The sequence below is a fragment of the Rhinatrema bivittatum genome, chromosome 10 (genome assembly GCF_901001135.1).
Source record: "Rhinatrema bivittatum chromosome 10, aRhiBiv1.1, whole genome shotgun sequence".
NCBI classification, from domain to species: Eukaryota; Metazoa; Chordata; class Amphibia; order Gymnophiona; family Rhinatrematidae; genus Rhinatrema; species Rhinatrema bivittatum.
The window spans coordinates 114997714-115018559 of record NC_042624.1 but is presented as its reverse complement, the minus strand read 5'-3'; the positions used below and the strand labels follow the sequence as shown (position 1 = coordinate 115018559).

General features: G+C 43.0%; 1 protein-coding gene across 3 annotated transcripts in view; it reads right to left on the bottom strand.

Annotated features, from left to right (window-relative positions):
* SPATA6 (spermatogenesis associated 6) overlaps window positions 1-20846 on the bottom strand; it is a 61429-nt gene that overhangs the window by 31893 nt on the left and 8690 nt on the right. For 2 of the 3 annotated variants that reach the window (XM_029618649.1, XM_029618650.1), the window contains exons 2-5: window positions 19022-19101; window positions 13845-14096; window positions 9848-9938; window positions 8001-8041 (exon numbers count right to left, since the gene is read on the bottom strand). In XM_029618649.1, the coding sequence (XP_029474509.1) occupies window positions 8001-8041; window positions 9848-9938; window positions 13845-14096; window positions 19022-19054 (417 nt within the window). In that variant the 5' untranslated portion in view covers window positions 19055-19101. Of the gene's footprint in view, window positions 1-5120; window positions 5291-8000; window positions 8042-9847; window positions 9939-13844; window positions 14097-19021; window positions 19102-20846 lie in introns of those variants that run through there. The other variant, XM_029618651.1, reaches the window with a different exon arrangement.

Sequence of the window (20846 nt, the reverse complement as noted above, 5' to 3'; positions counted from 1 at the left end):
CTTAGGGCTTCACGTGCAAACATTCTATGTCTATGGGAAAAATGCTTAGTAAGGCAGGCTCTTAGATTGTAAGCCCTCTGGGAACAGTGAAATATTTTATTTATTTATTTTGACATTTTATATGCCGTCATTCCCAAAGAAGATCATAACGTTTTACAAAAGCATCAATCATGTTATTTATTTTATTTATTTAAGCTTTTTATATACTGTCGTTCCATAAGTAGATCACAACGGTTTACAAATACAGCAATGAATTACTTTAAAGAAAGGTAATACATTTCAACATGCATTAATATGAATATGTGAATAAAAGATAAAATAAGAGAGAGTTAATTACTACTTCAACAAGGGAAATAATTCTAAAGAATTAATTAAATAGAATAATTAAGGAATTATAAATGTAGAAGGAAATTAGGTGCAAGATCAGTATTTTGTTAAGTAGGTTTAAAAGATTTTAGATAGGTCAACACATCATCTAAAACATTTTAACTAGGGGGCAGGACAGTTATTCGCGATACATAAGTTCCATTTCAATAATAACCTTCACAGATGAGTCAGTGAATTATCTTAATACATTTTACATCTCTTATTACTTGTCACTCATTCTTCTCACATTTTCAGTGTATTGAATTAGTGGTGCTCTGCATAACGATATTATAAGTTAGATCATATGCATTTTTGAAGAGCCAGATGTTTAGCTCTTGTTTGAATATCTTTATTTCGGTTATCTGACGTAACATCTCTGATAGAGAATTCCACAACCTGGGGCCTACCATGGAGAACATTTAGTCTCTTATTTGCGTTAGATGTGTTCTCCGTGTTTTAGGCACAGTTAGTAGTCCTTTATTTTGCGATCTTAGAGTTTGCTGTGGAGTGCATGGTTGGAGAGTCACACCTATTAGGCATGAGTTTCTGTTATTGACGATATTAAAAATTCATGTTAATACTTTATAATGGATTCTGGATTGTATTGCAGCCAGTGCAGTGCCAAACGTGAGGGTGTAATGTGGTCAAATTTCCATGTCCCTACCAAAACACTTGCTGAGGCATTCTGCAGTAACTGCAATGGTTTTAATAGTCCTGAAGGTAGGTCTAGCAATAGAGAGTTGTAGTAATCTATATTTGACAATATTAGTGTTTATAAAACAGTGCGGAAGTCCTGGATTGTTAATAAATGTTTCAGCCGATGTAATATTTGCAGCTTGGAGTATCCTGTTTTAAATTTGCTTTGTACCACTATATTATTTTTCCCTTTCATTGTTCCACTGTTTTATCCCCTCCCCCCCCCCCCCCGTTAACAAGTTTATTGTAAAGCACTATTGCATATGTTCATTAACAAGTTTATTGTAAAGTTTATTGTTTATTGTAAATGTTTATTGTAAAGCACTGTTGCACATGTTCGTTCTATTTGGCACAGCTGCAATGTTTCTGTTAATTGTGAACTGATGTGAGGTTACTAAACAAATGCCGGTACATAAAACTGCAAATAAATAAATAAATAAATAGATAGATAATTTGCTTATGTGCTTTTTCATTGTAATGTTCTCATCAATCTGTATTCCTAGGTCCTGTACTTGATCTGAAGGTGAAATGTGAAAATTACCAGGTCTAGGGGTGCAGTTTAACTATAGAGGAGTTTTTCCTTAATCACACAATTTCAGTTTTTTGGGGTTTAATGTTAGATTAAGCTGAGATAGATCTTGCTATATTGCCTTCATGTGTGTTGAGAGTTTCGACGCTGTACTTTCAAATGATTTGTTGAATGGGATGTAGAATTATAGGTCATCTGCGTATAAGAAGAAGTTAATTCCTAGTTCCGCTAGTAATGTACACAGAGGGATCATATAAATGTTGAGAAGTGCTGAACCCTGGGGGACACCTGTATTGACGGGGAAGGTGTCAGAAATGTGGTTGCCCATTTTGACTTGGAATGTCCTATCGGCTAGGAAGGAAGCGAACCATTTGAGAACACTTCCGTCTATTCCAACTTTTCTTAGCTGGTCCACAGTGTCAAAGGCTGCTTTTAAATCAATTAGTACCAGGATATAAGATTCCATCATTATCAAACCCATGTAATTCAGGGTCCATTAAAGATGTGAGTAAAGTTTCTGTTGATCGATATTTTCTGAATCTGAATTGGTTTGGATATAGAATATCATTGTCTTCTAGGTGATTTTCCAATTGAGATAACACTGTTTTTTTCTAGAACTTTTGTGATACAAGGCAAGCTGGATACGCGTCGATAATTGTCCCAATCGTCAATTCTGCCAGTTTGATCTTTTATGATTGGTTTGATCACAGCTTGCTTTGCTCCATTAGGGAGAAATCCTTCTGATTATGGTTGCGATTGTCGGAATGATTATGCTGTGTACTATTTTCAGGGGACTTGCAGGAATTGGGTCCAGTGGGCGGATAGCAGATAATGATTTGATTAATTTCAAGTTTAGTTATCTGTCGAATGTGGTCCATTTAGCCTGCCCATGTTTTTCTTCTGACTCGTTTTTTGGCGAGGAAGAGGAGAATTGTGATTTTAACTTATTGGTTTTATCTAACAATGAGGTGGCATATTATATTCATTGTAGGCATTGTTTGAGAAGTAGTAGTTATTTGAGATGGAGGAAGATGGGTCCTTGATTAAGTTTTTAACAGTTTTGAAGAGTTCTTTGGAATTAAATATTACACCATGAATCTGTTTAGCATTTTAGCCTACCCCACCTGAATGAAATCCACTTTAAAGTGACTGGTCAGTTACAGAAGGTTTTTTTTAAGTTTCATTTTTTTTTAAACTGCCCCTCACCAGAGTAGCATCAATACCTCTACAGACATTGCATGACGGGTGAGATGAAAAAGCATACAAGGAGTGGGAGCAGAAGCCTGACACTCCCCACTAGGAGGAGGGATGGTTTTAAGAAAACTCCTGTGCCCTCATGGTTCAAGGTTCTTCAGAGTCTCTCTGTCTAAGGGTGGAGGGTGCCCTCTGCCTGGAGAGAGGACCACCAGTCCTATCCTGGGAAAGTGGCTGAATTCCTGCTATCTGCTGAGAATCCAGGAAATTGGTCTCCAAGAAAAATGAGTTAAGTTTCATGTTCCTTATTCTAAGAGGAATTTCTGCAGAGAAATTGGAGAAAAAGGATTTTTGTCCTTCTGCCTGGCAGAGGAAGGGACCCACAAGTTGCATGCTGACTGAAGAAAGGAAGCGACAGAGAGGGAGAAGTGTAAGAGTGAGTGAGTGAGTGTGTGAGTGAGTGAGTGAGTGAGTGTGACCCCTGGTGTCCCCTGGGCAGGTACAATGGCCCAGGGGACACCAGGGGTCAAATCACACTGGTGCTCCTTGTGACACTGGGCTAGTCACTTTTCCTCAGGTACAAAATTAGATTGTATGCCCTGTGGAGATAGGGAAATATCTATAGTGCCTGGCTGTAATCTGCTTTGATGTGCAAACAGTGGAATATAAAAATCTAAATAAGTAAATACAACGTGTAGGAGCATCAATGAGTATGGGTGAAAGTGCATTGCAAGATGGGCATAGAGAAAGTGCTCCTCTTGCACATTCCCAAAAGATAACATAGGCCAATTGCTAAAAAGTATTATTTTCTACCTTTGCTGCCTGATCTTAGTTTTTAATAGATTGGTCATAAGCTTTATTTCCCCAACTTGTCTTTCTTGGTCTTTTGCCAATTCCTTTTACAGGGTCCCTTTTTTCTGTTTCTTTTCTTTCCACCTGTCTTCTTCCCTCAAACACACACTCAGGTTCTCATTCTCACACGCTGTCTCTCACACACACACACACACACACATACTCTCTGGCTCTCTTACACATGCATAGACGCGCACAGGCTCTCAAACTCATATGCTGTCTCACTCTCACATGCTATCTCACACACACAGGCTGGGGGCTTTTTGTTTGTTTGTTTGTTTGTTTGTTTGTTTCAGATGGTGGCAGAAACACAATCAAAGCAGCAGGCAATGGAGGCTATCAGGAGATCTAATGCTTTGCAAACCTGCTGCAGCTGGCGATAAGGGAGGCTCTGGGGTTAGGGGGCCAAAAAGGCATTGGCTGTCCTGTGGGAATTGGTGTAGGAAAATAGCAGGATATTTTAACCGGAGCATGAGGGGGTAGGTGGTAACTCGGTGAGAAGTAGACTGCAGCTTATTCAGAATGAAGGTACCAGGTGGTATTCCACCTATCTGATAATGCAGAGATTAGTGAAGACCCAGAGATTATGGGATCATTTCTCTGGGCATCAGGATTAGTTACACTTCACACAGGCAGTACAAGTACTGAAGCCCTTCACGGATGCCACGGAGGACCTGAGTTTGACAACAGCCACCGTGGGCGAAGTCATCCCTGTAATCAATATCCTGGAGAAAAGGTTACAGGGTTTCTGGTTGGAATAGGAACTGGCACCAAAGGTGCTGCAGAAAGTGGAAAATCGCCTCAAACAGCCCCACCTGGCTGACTTGTTTCAGGCTGTGTGACCCACAGGTGAAAGGGAATTTTGACCTTCAGTTTGGCTTTCTGACTTTCTGAAAGGAGAAGTTAGGGGCTAGGGTACAAGAATGGGAGCCAGAGGCAGAGGGGCAGTGGGGATGGAGTGCGAGAGAGAGTGGCCACCCCAGTCACCATCAGCAGCACCCTGAAAGCTACCACTTCCTCCCCCACCTTTACTGCCCTGCCCCTGTGACCACCACAAAGCCAGCTCTCCCGCCTCAGGCCATAGCTTCAGTTGTTGGCAATGGAGACCAGTACATCACCCCCAGCAAAGAAGACCCCTGCACAAATTGTAGTGACAAGGTACTTTAGAGAGCCTGTGGGGCTCCTGGACACAGATCAATTGGCATATACTGGGCTCACCAGTTTATGGTCTGAATAGATCTCATCAAAGTCACCTAGCATTTCCTTTTCTGCCCACCAACCAAAGTGCCTAGTGAACCGGTATCCTCAATGGCGGGGGGCATCATGTTTCACATCATTTCACCAGAGCTGGTGGAAAAGTTGATCTTCCTTAAGAAAAAGATCTGCCTGCTGAGTCTCCCTGAATTTCTATGTGAGTGGCAAGAGGACTGAGTGCCCAGCTACACCGAACCACTACTCGCACTTTTTGATCTCGGCATCTTACTGTGCTGTTGCCACTCTCCCTGCTGCTGCCAAGACTACTCCTGCTGCCCTGCCTCTCTTCTGCTTCAGCGCCCTGCTGTGCTGTTGTCATTGCTCCTCCTGCAGCTGCTACTGCCCAGTCTGTTCCCACCACCCTTCTGCTCTCTTGCTTCTGCTGGGGTGGTTTGGCCTCTAAAGCAAGAAAGAGAAAAGAAAATTAAAAATAAAATCCTTTCTTCCCCTGTCATGCTCTAAATAATTTGGGATCCTGTTGCCACTTTTACTGCTCCTACCTGCTTCTCTGCCTTGCTGGTCTTTTAGTTCAGCACCCCCTCAATCTATGCCTTGGGGTGTTCATGCCACTGTTGGTTACCTTTGCCCCTCTTTTGCTTTCTTAGGGCATTCATACCACTCTTGGTGCCTTGGAGTGCTGTTGCCTCTGTGGATGCCTACCAGCAAGTTTATGAAGCTTGAATAGAAATCCCCAAATGTAGAGTGAAAAATAGCATGCATTACTTCCCCTATTGCCTTCAATGGAAAGAAATGAAACAAATAATATGAAGGAGATGAATGAGCTTCTGATCCGAACTGAACGAAACAGGAAACTAAACTGAAAATCTGAACCAAACCAAAATTTATTTCCGTGCACTCCCCCTACTGTCTAACAGTTCAACACGGAGGTCTAAAGCAAGCCTATTGAGCTGCAGAAGTCCATGCCAGAATTTTCTGCAATTCATGCCAAATTGCCGCAGATCTGTTATGTGTTTTGTTGACAATGTGTCGCTTTTCAAAAGAAGTTCATCAAATCAGTCTGAGATATCTACAGATTTTTTTTTTGGCGGGGGGGGGGGGGGGGTCATCAAGCTGTTTTATAAGCCCATTTTTCCCATGACAATTTTCTCCTGCTCCTTTTGGATTCCAGCCCAATCAAATATGACCTCTACAGGGCTACAGCACTATGAGTCTTCAATTGGATTGACCCTCCCCCCCCCAGGTTTGTTCCCCCATTTTATATCTCTTTCCTCCCTCCTGTCTGGCATAACGTTCACAGTGACAATTCTCATCCAGAGGACATGGCTCATGACTCCCTCAGGAATACCGTTTCTCTGTGCCTGGCCACCAAGGATCGCCATTGCATGCGGGCTGGTGGAGAAGTCTCCTCCTCGGCATCCCCAGCCCCAGCCAGCCCAACAAGCAGAAGCCTAGCTCAGGAATCACTCCCAGCACGACAATGTGCGCAGGCAGAGCCGCTGGCTGAGCCATCGCGCTGGTCCCATGAAACCTCTTTCCGAGAGGCTCACACAGACCCCCTAGACAAGAGGGGAGACCTGCTACAGTATTGATGGGTAACACTTCAAAAGTAGTTATTTTTTTTTACTTAGCTCGACAATGTTATTCTCAAAAGGAAACCAAACCGCTGATAATAATTCTCAGCTCATTTCATTCTTCATGAAGGTAATAACGTTTTGATCTAAAACATTGCACAGGACTTTTGGCAACAGAAAAGCTGCACCGCCTTCTGGCCTTAGTTTACTGAGAAATAGAGAGATGCTTAAGGGCACTGGGGAGTGATGAATTAATCACTGGCTGTGCTGTCTGTGGGCTCCAAATAATAGCTATTGCTAATATCTTTTTTTTTTTTTTTTTAGAAATCAATTTTAATTAAAATGTCCATGATAAAAAACAGCATTCTAAAAAGTTTTCTTAACAGATCATGATTTATAAGAACAGAGCCAAGAATCCAATGGAACTATATTATATCAGAACATAGTGGGCTTTGGATTACAGATAAATTTGGAATATAGATATTGTTAAAAGCACAAATCAAGTAGCTTAGTGCATAATCTATGCATTTAAAAACCTCCTCTGCTATTTTCCTTTACTCAGCTAACTCCGGTGTTCATGAGTGTAAGAAGCATACATTTAAGACTGGACTGGCAGTGGTTGGTGGGGGGAAGGAAACGCGGGCCCTGATCCAGGCATACCCTAATATACACACAGTTTGAACCCTTATCTAGTCTGGTGTGCTTAAAAACCTCAGACTGGCCAATGATTTAACGCTATGAGCCTCTCATGTTTCAGACAACTACCTTACATGCTCCAGGATTTATTTGTAGATCAGGCTCCTGGTACGCAGGGTCCACAATGACTTGCCGTGTGTATGTACCCAGTGATGAACCATTCCACAAGGCTTAGGTGCAACAGGCCCGAGAAACCAAATTGTCAGTCTCTTTCTGAGCCATTAAATGATGGAGCCTTGATCATGGAAACCATCAATACATTTGTGAATGGGTCTAGATGGGAGCTTGCACACTAAAGCCCTAGCAGGCACACTAAACTGGTCTCAGAAGAAACAAAATATCTGCTAAAATGAGCAAGTTTGATCTTTATCTGCCATAATGTACTGTGTTTCTGTGTTACATCTGTTTGGATTTATTACCCTATACACCCCTGCACTCTCTAAGCCAAGGCGGGCAAACGTCTTGAGGACCCAGTCAATTTGGGGGGCCAACAAGGGTCTGAAGACTTGTCCTCCCTGGACGTCTGAGAAGGAGAGGGTGGGGATGTGGCCCCTGGCAGCCTGAGAAGGGAGAAGTGAAGGAGTTTGCCCAGTTCCGGTCCAAGTTATAGATGCATTATATTCTTGTATTGTGCTACATAAACTGTTAGCACCATCAAATACATTATTAAAACAATCAAAATTGCTACCCGTTTGCGTGCACTTGAAGACAGTTTTTTTTAATCCAAAAGGCATACACAATCAGATATACGGATATCCACTGAAAAAGGGCAAATGCAGTAGTTGGCATCTTAAGTCTAATATGAGTGCAAGTCATTTTACTAGGTCTCTTCATCTGCATTACTGACCGATATTCAAGATGCTCAATCTTTTAATACTTACTTTGGGTTTCTTTGGTCTGTAGTTGCCAAGAAGGGAAGGATCTAAAAGAAAGAATTATTTTACAATTAGGGATTTCAAGACGAGTATTAATGTTTAGGGAAGATAATTTTTAAAGGGACTTCTGCAGGCAAAGTAGTGCATAACCCACAGAAATAGTCCACTAGAAAACTGTGCGACCAATATGCATGAAAAACGTTAGGTTTCAAAGGGAAGCTTATACATACTAAAATTTCTATTTTCATAGGGTCTAGATGCCTAACTTTGTTAAAATTGACTAGAGCTGAACACCTAAATTTATAAGCTGTTCCTGAATCCAAGTCATTGCCTTGTTCCTGGTTCCAAGTCTTCATCGTGTCCAGAGTCTTCAGTGTCTTTGTTTGCTGGTTCAAGCCTTCGGAAATCCATCTCTGGTTCCTGAGTCTGAGTTCTGAGTTCCTGAGTTTTGAATTCCAGTTGGGGCCTCTGCCACAGCCAGCTTCACCAGCCGATGGTGGGGACCTGCAGGGCTCCTTCCTGCAGGTTGCACCAACTCCACCTCAGTCCAAAGGTCCTTGCCCACAACACTAAATTAACATCTGCTATTCATTTCATTTGTCTAGATTTAGGAGAAGGTACAGAGAAGGGCGACCAAAATGATAAGGGGAATGGAACAGCTCCCTTATGAGGAAAGACTAAAGAGGTTAGGGCTGTTCAGCTTGGAGAAGAGCCGGCTGAGGGGGAATATGATAGAGGTCTTTAAGATCATGAGAGGTCTAGAACGGGTAGATGTGAATCGGTTATTTACTCTTTCAGATAATAGAAGGACTAGGGGGCACTCCATGAAGTTAGCATGGGGCACATTTAAAATTAATCGGAGAAAGTTCTTTTTTACTCAACGCACAATTAAACTCTGGAATTTGTTGCCAGAGGACGTGGTTAGTGCAGTTAGTATAGCTGTGTTTAAAAAAGGATTGGATAAGTTCTTGGAGGTGAAGTCCATTACCTGCTATTAATTAAGTTGACTTAGAAAATAGCCACTGCTATTACTAGCAACAGTAACATGGAATAGACTTAGTTTTTGGGTACTTGCCAGGTTCTTATGGCCTGGATTGGCCACTGTTGGAAACAGGATGCTGGGCTTGATGGACCCTTGGTTTGACCCAGTGTGGCATGTTCTTACCTAATGCTGAAAATCCTTGTTAAGCTCCTAACTTTTTCCCCCGCCCTAACTCTTCCCCTGCAGGCACCCACTTTTTATGCTCCTAAATTTAGGCACCTAGGTGAATCTGGCTACCTGAATTTAGGGACTCAACCCTAGTAACGTTTCAAAGGAAGCAGTTTAATAGCCTAAACCCTTTGAAAATCAGCCTCAATGTTGCAGATCAATCAGTTACATAAGGGAAATAGCACCTCTCCTTGTTCTACTGGCAATAGACAAGCAAGCTCTCAGCTTTATCTCACTGGCTGCTAGCCCTGAGGTCCTCAGTGGTGATGGCGTGCAGCTCTTTTCCCTGTTTTGGTAGCTGCCAGTGCTTCTTCTCCCAGATGACATTCCAGTCTGAAGAAAACGACCCCTCTGCCAGATTCTAAGGATAACTGTACCTATATCCCCAAAAACCATACAGCATTGCTGCATAGGAGAACTAATGCCAGGGTAACAATTGCATTTGTAAGTAAGTTGGTATCTGAGACAAGTCCCATTAGATATTCGAATGTCTCCCTCCTTTCTTCTTTCCCCCCTTCCATAACAGAAAAAGCAAGAAGACGCAATGGTCGCACAGTCCACTCAGGGTAAGTTACTGGAGCACGAGAAAGAAAGATGGAAGCAGCTGAGAGAATTAGACAACCGGGACAATAGATAACCTTACCGGAGTCTATCCTGGACCGGATGTCCCATGTATTTTCTTTCGGAGAGCAGGAGCAGACAGGCGTGTCGCATGTGGAGCTTGACCTTCCAATCTAGAGCAGAATTACACATTTACAAAACATATATGTCAAATACAGGTTTTAAGGTGCATTTCATCAGGGCTACCATGGTGTCTGTCTGTCCGTACACAAGTATTAGGGGCCCTCTCTAGGGACCGAGTTGGCTGAAATTTGGTCAGAGAAGGCTCTTGTTGAGGTGCCGACACTCCTGCCACACTTCAGCCAAATCATCCACTGGCAGAGCATGGCCCTCCGTAATTTGGCAGAAACAGGGAAACCGGGGCCTTAAAACACAAAAAAGGGGTCAATTTTCTGAAGATTTAACTAACTCGCTTCGGGAGTTAGCCGGTGTAATCTTGCTGGTTAAAGATGGCACCCCTCTGGCCTGCGTGCGAGGTGCATACATGTAGCCAGGTAAACCCCAGGGCATTCAGGGCTGATATTCAGACCTCATCGGCTAAGTATAAACAGCTAACCACAGCCAGAGAAATTCAGGCTTTATTCTAAACGGACAAATTGTGCCTGGCTAGATTTAGGGCAATTTTCAGCTAGAAACCTAGCCTGTTAGGTTTTCTCTTTTTACTTCTGTTCTTTTGGGTCTGCAGCTGAAATGGAAGATAGCTGGGGGTGCCAGGAGCCATCATTTGCGGCTGAGAGTTTCCCCCGTATCTTTTACTTCTGTAATCATTGTGGTGGCAGTCCTTCAGCCAGGGGCCATATGTAACAGGGCTCCTTCTGGAAGCCTTTAATCATAAGTCCGGCCTTCGGGTGACGTCCCTTACTGATGACCTCAACTCCTTTCCCTACCCCTCCCCTGGGGTCTGTGAACGCTGCCTCTGCATCATCTACAGGTGACCTGGGGAGTAGAAGATGCGGCTCAGGGATCGAACTGGGGACCTTCAACATGGCAGTGCACAGTCATCGGGGCCAGTCCTTTGATCCACTCAGTGTCACTCTGTTTTTAGGTCTCCTCTTTACTGACGCCAAAGACATTTCACTAGATACTACACAATCTTACTGTGCTTTGATGGAATATGCTCTATGAGGTGATCAATAACCCTTTTTGGCCAAGTGGCAAAATTCCCATAATGTCACTATTTATTTATTTATTTTTCATTTATTGTATTGATTCAAAAACAATTTATCAACTGCTTTCCTGATTTAGACAAATCGTCCAAAGTGATTTACAACGGTCCAAAAATAATATAAAAATATATTTTAAACATTCAACAAAAACTGTTTCATCAACACAACAACTTGACCTTTGAGCTCCACTATCCACCTCATTAATTCCCTTTGCATATGACACAGCTGTGACATGGGGGGGGGGGGGGGGGTAGAGGATCCCTCCCCATTGTGGCCATGGTCCTCCACTTTTTCTCTGGAAAGCCTGCTTCTTCTAGCATGGATATCATTACTATTATTATTTTGATGGCAAGGGAATCTTAGAACAAGAGACTAGATGAGATTCAGGGGGGGTAACATGAAGAAGGGAGGGACTAGATAGACCTTGCAGTCTTATCCGCTGTCATTTACTCTGTTTGTATGACTGTGACTATAAACAGCTTTAACACCCTCCCTGAATGTAATAAACCCCAGCAGAATAAACTTTGGCCTATCTCAAAAGTGCCATCAAGCAAAAACGCATCGAGATTCTGAGCACAGCTTAAAAAGAGAAATACAGCAGATTCGGTCACTTGGCTCTGCAAACAGACCCAGGTTAAATATAATCAAAATAATCTGAATCAATATTAATTGGAGCTTAAACTGAATTAATTGCACAATAGGCTTCGATTGCACAGTATTGAAATAGAGGAATGATGAATTTGAGTTAAGAGAAAAGATGATTCATGCTGAGATATACCCAGTGCACTGAATTGCAGGCTAAGAACTGGAACTGGCCTGAATTTATAAAAAGTGCAGGGCCTGGATTATTATACCGAACTTGGTGATGATAGTAGATAGATGCATCCCTCAAATAATTCGACTGATCATTCAGGGGTAAGACAATAAAAAGAAAATTACTAATAATTTGGTTTTGAGATAGAGTACTGTCTCAATTTAGTTTTCTCCACCTCCATACACTTTTGAAGGTGATGTTATTTAAAGACATTCCTTATGGACAATCCATTTTATAGTTTACGGCTGGTTTGAAGCTGGTCTCCAGACTCATTAGTCATAAAGCTTAAATGAAGGCTATACTCTGTACTTCATCCAGGAAGTATCCCAATACGTGTCTCCCCACCAACAGAGGCCTCTAATGAGCTCTGCTTCTAGCCATCAGAGCCATCTCCTCGCTGATGGCCTGATTATGCCTGTGGAACAGCCTCTGAGCCTCCAGGAACCCTTAATGACCCTATCCCACCTGTCTTCCAAAGCTCCTTCTCCCTGCCTGCATCGCACCGACTCCAGCCCTACATAACCCTGCCTTGCCAAGCCAAGATGCTTTCCCATTGAATTGCCCTTGGCTCCTTGCCATGAGGCCTTCTTCCTTCTTGCCTTGTGGCTTAAAGGCCTTCTTGCTCCTTTCCCTGCCTTGTGTCCTACCTAGGCCTTCCCTTGCTCTGTGGCCTATCTAGTTCTCTCCTTACCTTGCCTATCTCACTATGGGCTTCCTCTCACTGCCTTTGGGCTTTTATGTTCCTTGTTCTGTGTTGTCCTTGTCGCGCCCTGTCCTGTCTTGTCTTTGTCCAATTCCAGTCCTTGCCTGAACTCAAACCTCAGTTCCAGTCTTTGCCTGCACTCAAACTCCAGTTCCTGTCCTTACCAGCACCCAAACTCCAGTTCCTGTCCATATTTACACCCACTCTGTCCAGCCTGTTCCAGCCTGAAGATACTCACCATTATGTACTGCAAGCCCTACTGAACCCCAGCACCCAAGGGCCCAACCTGGGGAAGACCGGCCTCAGCCATGCCTTGCAATCCTGCGCCACCCCTAGGGTGGTGTTCCCTGCACCCAGCCGGGACATAAGCCCTGACACCAGATCATTTGCAAATGCATTCAACTGTTTTTTATTCTTGAGAGGGCTTGTCCTCCTTATCCCACGATAGCTTGGTGTCCATTAAGTGCTTTTGGTGAGATATGATTTCCCTTTAGAGATGTCAGGCTGACCCTTCACCAACCTATCATATTTACCTTTGTGACTAATGACTCAGTTTTTTGTTATAAGTTACACCAATTTGCCATTGAAAGGGTTTTGCAGAGGACATGCATGGAATCTGTCCAGGAAAAAAACAAAACAAAACACTCTTTTACTGAACAAGCAAAGTCAAAAAGCCCCAGAATACCTAGGACAGAGTCAGGAAGCAGAGAGGGGAGGAAGTGAAAAAAACATTACAGCACAAATACTAGAGCTGTGTGAGGTTTTTAAGGGGCCCCTTTACAGCGTTTCACTTTCTGACATGTTTCCTCAGAGAGCGAGAATCAGCAGGGAGGTGGGGAGGTAAGAGCAAGGAATCCCCTGGGAGAGCCTTGCTGCAACGACACACTTACTCCAGGTTATCATTTCACAGAGAGACAAAATCTGTTCTTTCAAGAAAAGCAGTCTGTGCTCTTTCCAAATCCTGTTCTGCCACATTTAATGCTGTGCTTTTATGGGGCTATCACCCTGTCCAGTAAGCTATGGAAGAAGGTGAGCAGCGCGTTGAGGACTTTAAGCAGTACATTTGGGAGAGGGCCTGATCTCTACAGGCTTCCAAGGCTGACCATGCAACTTTTATAATCCTTAATTTTGCATTGTTGATCACCAAGCAGCAGCTTGTTGAGGAGAGAGAGAAAGAGGAAGACAGAGAGAGAAGAGAGAGAGAGAGACAGAGAAAAGGAAACCAAGATCATTCAAATAAACTAAGAGGTAGGATATATTTCTGCAGTCGTGTTTAGTGAAAGAGCAAGATTTGATCATTCGCTAAGGTGCTGACACATTTCTTGATCGCACGTACATGTCTCACTACAAACGGAGGCTTGTCATCTGTTTCCTTCTTGAATTCGTAAGGCCCAAGATTTAAGTGGGCCAGGCGCTGCCTGGCATCCTCCGAGAGTTCGCACATTCGCCGCTTGGTGTACGGGGACGGGGAGCGGGATGTGGAGGACACCGTGGGCTGCTCATAGCTGCGTGCGTTCCCCACCAAAGACCTCCAGCCTGCCCTGTGTGCCCTTGCCTGGGGCGTTACAGCTGGTGATGAACGACCCACCTGCATCAAATTATCAGAGAAAAGAGAAAAAACAAAACGGTTACTGGCCACGGCAGCATAGAGAATACCGAGGTGAATAGAGCAATACGCAGAACAAGAGTATCTGGAGGATCTACAGACTTAACAAGCTGAGAGGGGGAAAAAAAAAAAAAAGATAAGCTGAAAATTCTGTTTCTGCATTCTGGAAAGCTCTCCGCCAGAATATGAGTCAAAATAAAATAAGAATAAATTACACAGCGGTTAGAAAATTATTGATCCTATTTACAAGGGAGCTGCTACTCATCTCTCTAAATGTCACAATGAATATTTTTGGCTACAAGCTCAGACTGACCTAATTAAGTAATCATTGTGGCTTATGTATTTAGAATTTGTACTAATAACCTTCAAACTTTTGCATCTTGCTTAATGGAAATTGATGCTGTGGTTAGGAGAGCATTAAGAAGTAAACTTTCTCAGGTGCACTAGGTGACCCTAAAGTCAGCAGACAAGGCTGAAAATGGGCCTTTCTCCATCAGACACGACCTGATTCATCAAGGCACAGAAAGGGAGGAAAGCCTTAATGAATTGGCTCCACCCTGAAATGCCCCTTGTCCCAGCTTGATAACTTCTTTTTACCCGGCTAATACGTTATCCAGTCAGCACAAGGCCAGTCAGCGTGGTGGGGATTTTAAATTCCCATCATTTGTTCGACTAAACCTGAACTTAGCTGGGTAAATGACGTAGAATATCGAGCTCTTAAAATACAGTACAGGAAGGGCCTAGACGCAGAGTTTTCCCACAGGCGAAGAAATGTTGAAGAAGATTAAGTCAGCCAAATAAGATCGCTGAATCAGGTTGTAGGGCTTTTCAACATCAGGGCTGGCCAGTGCCATTTTCAAATCGGGACCCGGCAGGGGCAGAAGTGACCGGGGATGACTCCTTTGGACTTTGGAGACCCCCACGAAAGGGTAAGCGACATTTGGGGGAATGGAAGGATATAAGGGAAAGCATGGGGGGGGGGAGGGGTGCAATTTTTAATTTTAGCAGTCGCACATATTTCTGGAATTTGGAGGGGGAAGGGGAAGGGAGCCTTCTCGAGCCACATTTTTTATAGCACAATACCTACGAGTAGTTTTATTCCTTTAGTGGGGTGAGGGAATGGGCAATCAGACCCACAAGTCCACACATATATTTTTCCCCAGCACTTAACCTGCTATATTTTGTATACCTGGATAATTTTAGGCAAAAATATTCAGTGGGAGTTTTGTTCCGCTGAATATCTGAGAGAAGTTTAATGGAACACAGCCAACATGGATTTACCCAAGGGAAGTCTTGCATAACAAATCTGCTTCATTTTTTTGAAGGGGTTAATAAACATGTGGATAAAGGTGAACCGGTAGATATAGTATACTTGGATTTTCAGAAGGCGTTTGACAAAGTTCCTCATGAGAGGCTTCTAGGAAAACTAAAAAGTCATGGGATAGGAGGCGATGTCCTTTCATGGATTACAAACTGGTTAAAAGACAGGAAACAGAGAGTAGGATTAAATGGTCAATTTTCTCAGTGGAAAAGGGTAAACTGTGGAGTGCCTCAGGGATCTGTACTTGGACCGGAGTGTTTCAATATATTTATAAATGATCTGGAAAGGAATACGATGAGTGAAGTAATCAAATTTGCAGATGATACAAAATTATTTAGAGTAGTTAAATCATAAGCGGATTGTGATACATTACAGGTGGACCTTGCAAGACTGGAAGATTGGGCATCCAAATGGCAGATGAAATTTAATGTGGACAAGTGCAAGGTGTTGCACATAGGGAAAAATAGTCCTTGCTGTAGTTACACGATGTTAGGTTCCATATTAGGAGCTACCACCCAGGAAAAAGATCTAGGCATCATAGTGGATAATACTTTAAAATCGTCGGCTCAGTGTGCTGCAGCAGTCAAAAAAGCAAACAATGTTAGGAATTATTAGGAAGGGATGGTTAATAAAATGGAAAATGTCATAATGCCTCTGTATCGCTCCATGGTGAGACCGCACCTTGAATACAGTGTACAATTCTTGTCGCCGCATCTCAAAAAAGATATAATTGCGATGGAGAAGGTACAGAGAAGGGCAACCAAAATGATAAAGGGGATGGAACAGCTCCCCTATGAGGAAAGGCTGAAGAGGTTAGGGCTGTTCAGCTTGGAGAAGAGATGGCTGAGGGGGGATATGATAGAGGTCTTTAAGATGATGAGAGGTGTTGAACGAGTAGATGTGAATTGGTTATTTACACTTTCGGATAATAGAAGGACTAGGGGACATTCCATGAAGTTAGCATGGGGCACATTTAAGACTAATCTGAGAAAATTCTTTTTCACTCAATGCACAATAAAGCTCTGGAATTTGTTGCCAGAGGATGTAGTTAGTGCAGTTAGTGTAGCTGGGTTTAAAAAAAGGTTTGGATAAGTTCTTGGAGGAGAAGTCCATTAACTGCTATTAATCAAGTTTATTTAGGGAATAGCCACTGTTATTAATTGCATCATTAGCAAGGGATCTTCTTAGTGTTTGGATAATTGCCAGGTTTTTGTGGCCTGGTTTGGCTTCTGTTGCTGGGCTTGTTGATGGACCCTTGGTCTGACCCAGCATGGCAATTTCTTATGTTCTTAAGTTATCTGCTAATTGTAGCAAGATTATTTGCCCACTCACCACTTTTCTGAATGTTGACCTGTCTATATTTGTTTCATTTCAAATAAGTGAAATGAACAGACACAAACATCAAACAAAACCAAACAACCCCCCCCTCAAATATAACAAAATGAAATAAAACAAAACACACCCCTAATGTGCCTTTTTCCATCGCTAAGGATCTCACCGTCAGTTCACTGGGTCCTATTTTCAATAGAGGTTTTCCCTATTCTGTGCTCCAGAGAGTACAGCTTGGCCATGTACATGATAAGGCACCCATTGATCGGCCAAGAGTCGCACAACAGCCAAGAGAACCTGTTCTCTGAACCACAGATGACCACTAAGGTTTGGGAAGCGAAGCAATATGGAAACCATACTTTACTCAGGCCCCAACAGATAGGTCATTCAAGGATGGTGACTCCCCTGGGATCTCCATTAGACGGCTTCAGATTTAGAGGGAGAGTATAGGAGTTAGGAGAGGACTCTTCCATTTGCCTGTGAGGCTGTTGGGTAGTGAAGTTCCTGCCTGGTGAAAGCGCGATTCTGCTGTGGCGTTTGGAGTTGGCAGTCTAAGGAGGAGCAGTGTAGTTTTCTTTGGTCCCTTCTCCCTGGGTGGGCTAAGCCTCGTGATTTGGTATCCCAGGATAGGAAGGAGGTGGCATATTTTACCTTTTCAGTCTACAACTCGGCTGGTAAGGTTTCCTCAGGCTTTTCTGCAGTTTGCTGGGGATTTTGGATTTTACTTTATAGGGATTTTTTGGGGGGGAACATTCCCCTGCCTCTGAGAAGTATTAGGATGAGAGAAACTTTTCTCTTCCATCTTAGGTCCTGTGCATGGACAGGGGTAACTTTATTTCGAATGATTGAATCTTTCTGGGAATATTTCTTCCTTTCGGTTTTCGGGAAGAAGCTTGCTGCTACCACCTTTCTTGCCAAAGAGTGGAGAAAGGAAAAGAGCTTATTTTATACCAAAAGATCCCAAGCCATCATCTGGAGAAGAGAAGTGTAAATAAGAGACCCCTTTCACAGGGACAAGAGAAGAGGATCTGAAGTACCTCTGTACTGATGGGAAAGGGAATCCACCTGACCGACCTGGGCTGCTTTTACCATTCCAAGCCCTGGAGGGTGAGGCCATCTCAGGCCACCGATACTGAGGGACACTTTCACAGATAGAGAGGTATGTGGGAAAAGAATATAACCAGAATTAAGGGTGTATGCTGCCAAATGATTACTGTCGACGATCTTAATGCACAATCAACCTCGAGAGTGAAAATATACAAACCGAAGTAGTACAAAGAATTCACCCCATTTTGTGCTGATACGAACCTCCATATTAAATAATGGCATGACCTTCATAGCTGGGACGTTGACTGCACCACTATGTATCGAAATTTATAATTATTGGTCTGCCAAGAAAATGTATTTTTTATGTTGTTAAAAAGAACATATTTTATTTAAAAGATACATTTTGATGGGTGAGATAGAGATGAGTCACACTTGCATAGTGTGCGGTCAGCGTCCCAGATATGAAGGTCAAGCCGTTATTTAATACGTAGGCTCATTTCAGCACAACACAGAGTGAATTCTTTGTGCTAATATGGAAGATCTGCAGCTGTAAAATTGAAGTCTGAACACCCATCCAGAGTGTTCTGCCTGTAATTTGGTACATCCAGTGACAGTGTACCTATTTTGAGAGAGTGCCCACAGCAAGAATCAGCCCCCACACCTTGAGTCCGGAAGGTCTATCCTCCCTCCATTGCAGAATTCATGCCCTGGGGCTATTGAACAGTGAAGGGACTTAGCCCTGGCACCAAGTGTGACCCCCCTACCATCCTAGACAATACCAGAAGAGGGGGCTACACAAGCTGCTTTCAGTAAGCACAGCAGAGGCCAGGATCAGAATCGGATGGGCAGGAGGTGGGAGCATAGATCCTCAGAGGCTAAGAATTACAGGCTGTTTTCAAATTCAAGGAATCTCTGACAGCCCCCACTAACCATACATCAATCCAATTTCCTCCCCCAAGCCCACGCTGCAGAATCTTGATTAAAATGTAATCAAGTTGTCCACCCATGTCAGCCGCTTTGCTCTGCATAGAAAGGAAAAAAAAACAACAACAACAACAACATCTACCTGACACACATTTTAAAAGTCACATTACCAAATAAACAGGTACACGACTTTATAATATGCAAAAGCAAATGCGAACCATTTTATTTAAGAAATACATCTCAGCCCATTGTATCACAGACACAGTCCAGAGACCCTCATTCTAACCTGGCTCTGCATTATTCCAGATGTATTATGCATGCATTAATGAAGTAGACTGCAGAAATTTCCGGTCTGGGAGTAGTTCCCTGGAGGAGGGAAAGAAGAAAAACAATAATTAAACATCAAGGTCTAACAAGTGCAAAAAAAAAAAAAAAAAAAAAGGGTATTAAAGCAGTAAATGTCACCTAATGTAACAAACCCTTTCTAATTTTAAATCCTTTTCCTTTGTTAGCTTCAGACTTTAATAAAGATAATTAGAAAAGACAGAACAGAAATACCGAATGTCAAGCAGATAACATTTGCATGTCTGACGATTCAATTACAGATGGTTATATTGCTTTTGCACAATTAAGGTTTGACTCTTTGTTTCAATACATTTCTTTGTCAGAAGCCTTTGTACAGATATTAAGCATCAATAAAAGAAATAATCTCAGGCTACAATAGTTGCTCTGAAAAAAGAATCAGTATTTTTAAAACAGCCATTGTAAACTGATAATCTGTTGCCTTTTTTTTCTTATCCGAGCCTGTATAATCGCCTATCAATTCAATTCATCGGCGTAAAATGAACTGCAGAATATCTTTCTCCTGACTTGATTTTTGAAGTCCATTTTTATGAAAGTGCAGTTATTAAGCAACAGAAAGAAAATATATCCCTATACTCTTAGGGGTAGATTTGAAAAGGTTGCGGGCGGGTGGTTGTACATGTGTGCGCGCTACCCGGCGAGCAACGGCATGTACGCCCGATTTTATAACATTCGGCGGCCGACACAGCCAGGGAAGCCCTGCTGAATATCCTGGATAAAGTAACCCGGGTACCTTCCCACTCACCGCACTGCTCAGGATGGACCAGATGGTTACATAAGAACATAAGAACATGTCATACTGGGTCAGACCAAGGGTCCATCAAGCCCAGCATCCTGTTTCCAACAGTGGCCAATCCAGGCTACAAGAACCTACAAAGTAGACGATGGCAGAAAAGAAACAGTTGACCCATCTACACTGCCCATGCATTCTGTCCTCTCTGCCAAGGATCTATCCCAGCTGCCAGCCATAGAACAGTTATTGTTATCTTTCACCTTCCTGGGCAACGTCCCACCCTCCCCAAGCTGCACAGGAGACCACTGATACCTTTCTCCCCCACCAGGCAGGCTCCAGCTGGCCCTGCAGTTTAAAGTATGCTAGGGCCATAGAGTCTGCAGGAGCCGCCAGTCCTGCGGGACAGGATATTCAGCAGGTCAAATGTTGCTGGTCAGCGGGGTGGGAACTTGAAATCTCAGGGTTCATCCAGCCAATTTAAAAGTTACCAGACAAAGCCTTTTCAGCATTGAGCTCCGTGTTACCACATTTCATTCCACATAGGGTCTACGTGGAAGGGGAGGAGGTAAAGTTGGAGCAGACACTGCAAAGCAGAAAACAATGGCTCTGCTCCCTTTTTCAGCCCCTCCCCTCCTCTCCCGTTGCCTGTAGGCCTCCTTATGGGGAGTGGCTGGAGCAATAAACAGAGAGGCCTGGAGCTTTATAGTAACTATTTTCCCTGAGACTTGGAAATCCATAAACGTTCCTGGAGTCTCCAGAGTTCCCATGTAGGATAACGGAGTGTAAAAATAATTTTTAAATTAAACAAAGTTTCATATATATGTTCAGTAGGCCGTTCAGTGGACAAGTTATCTGGCTAAGGATAAACGTCCCGCTGAATATACATATAGCCAGACAACTTAAAAACATAAATGGCTACATTTGAATATAGCTGTTTAGGTTTTTAAGTTATCCGGCCTTGTGTGGCCACATAACTTGCTACTTACCCGGATATGTTCAAAAGATATCTCGGTAA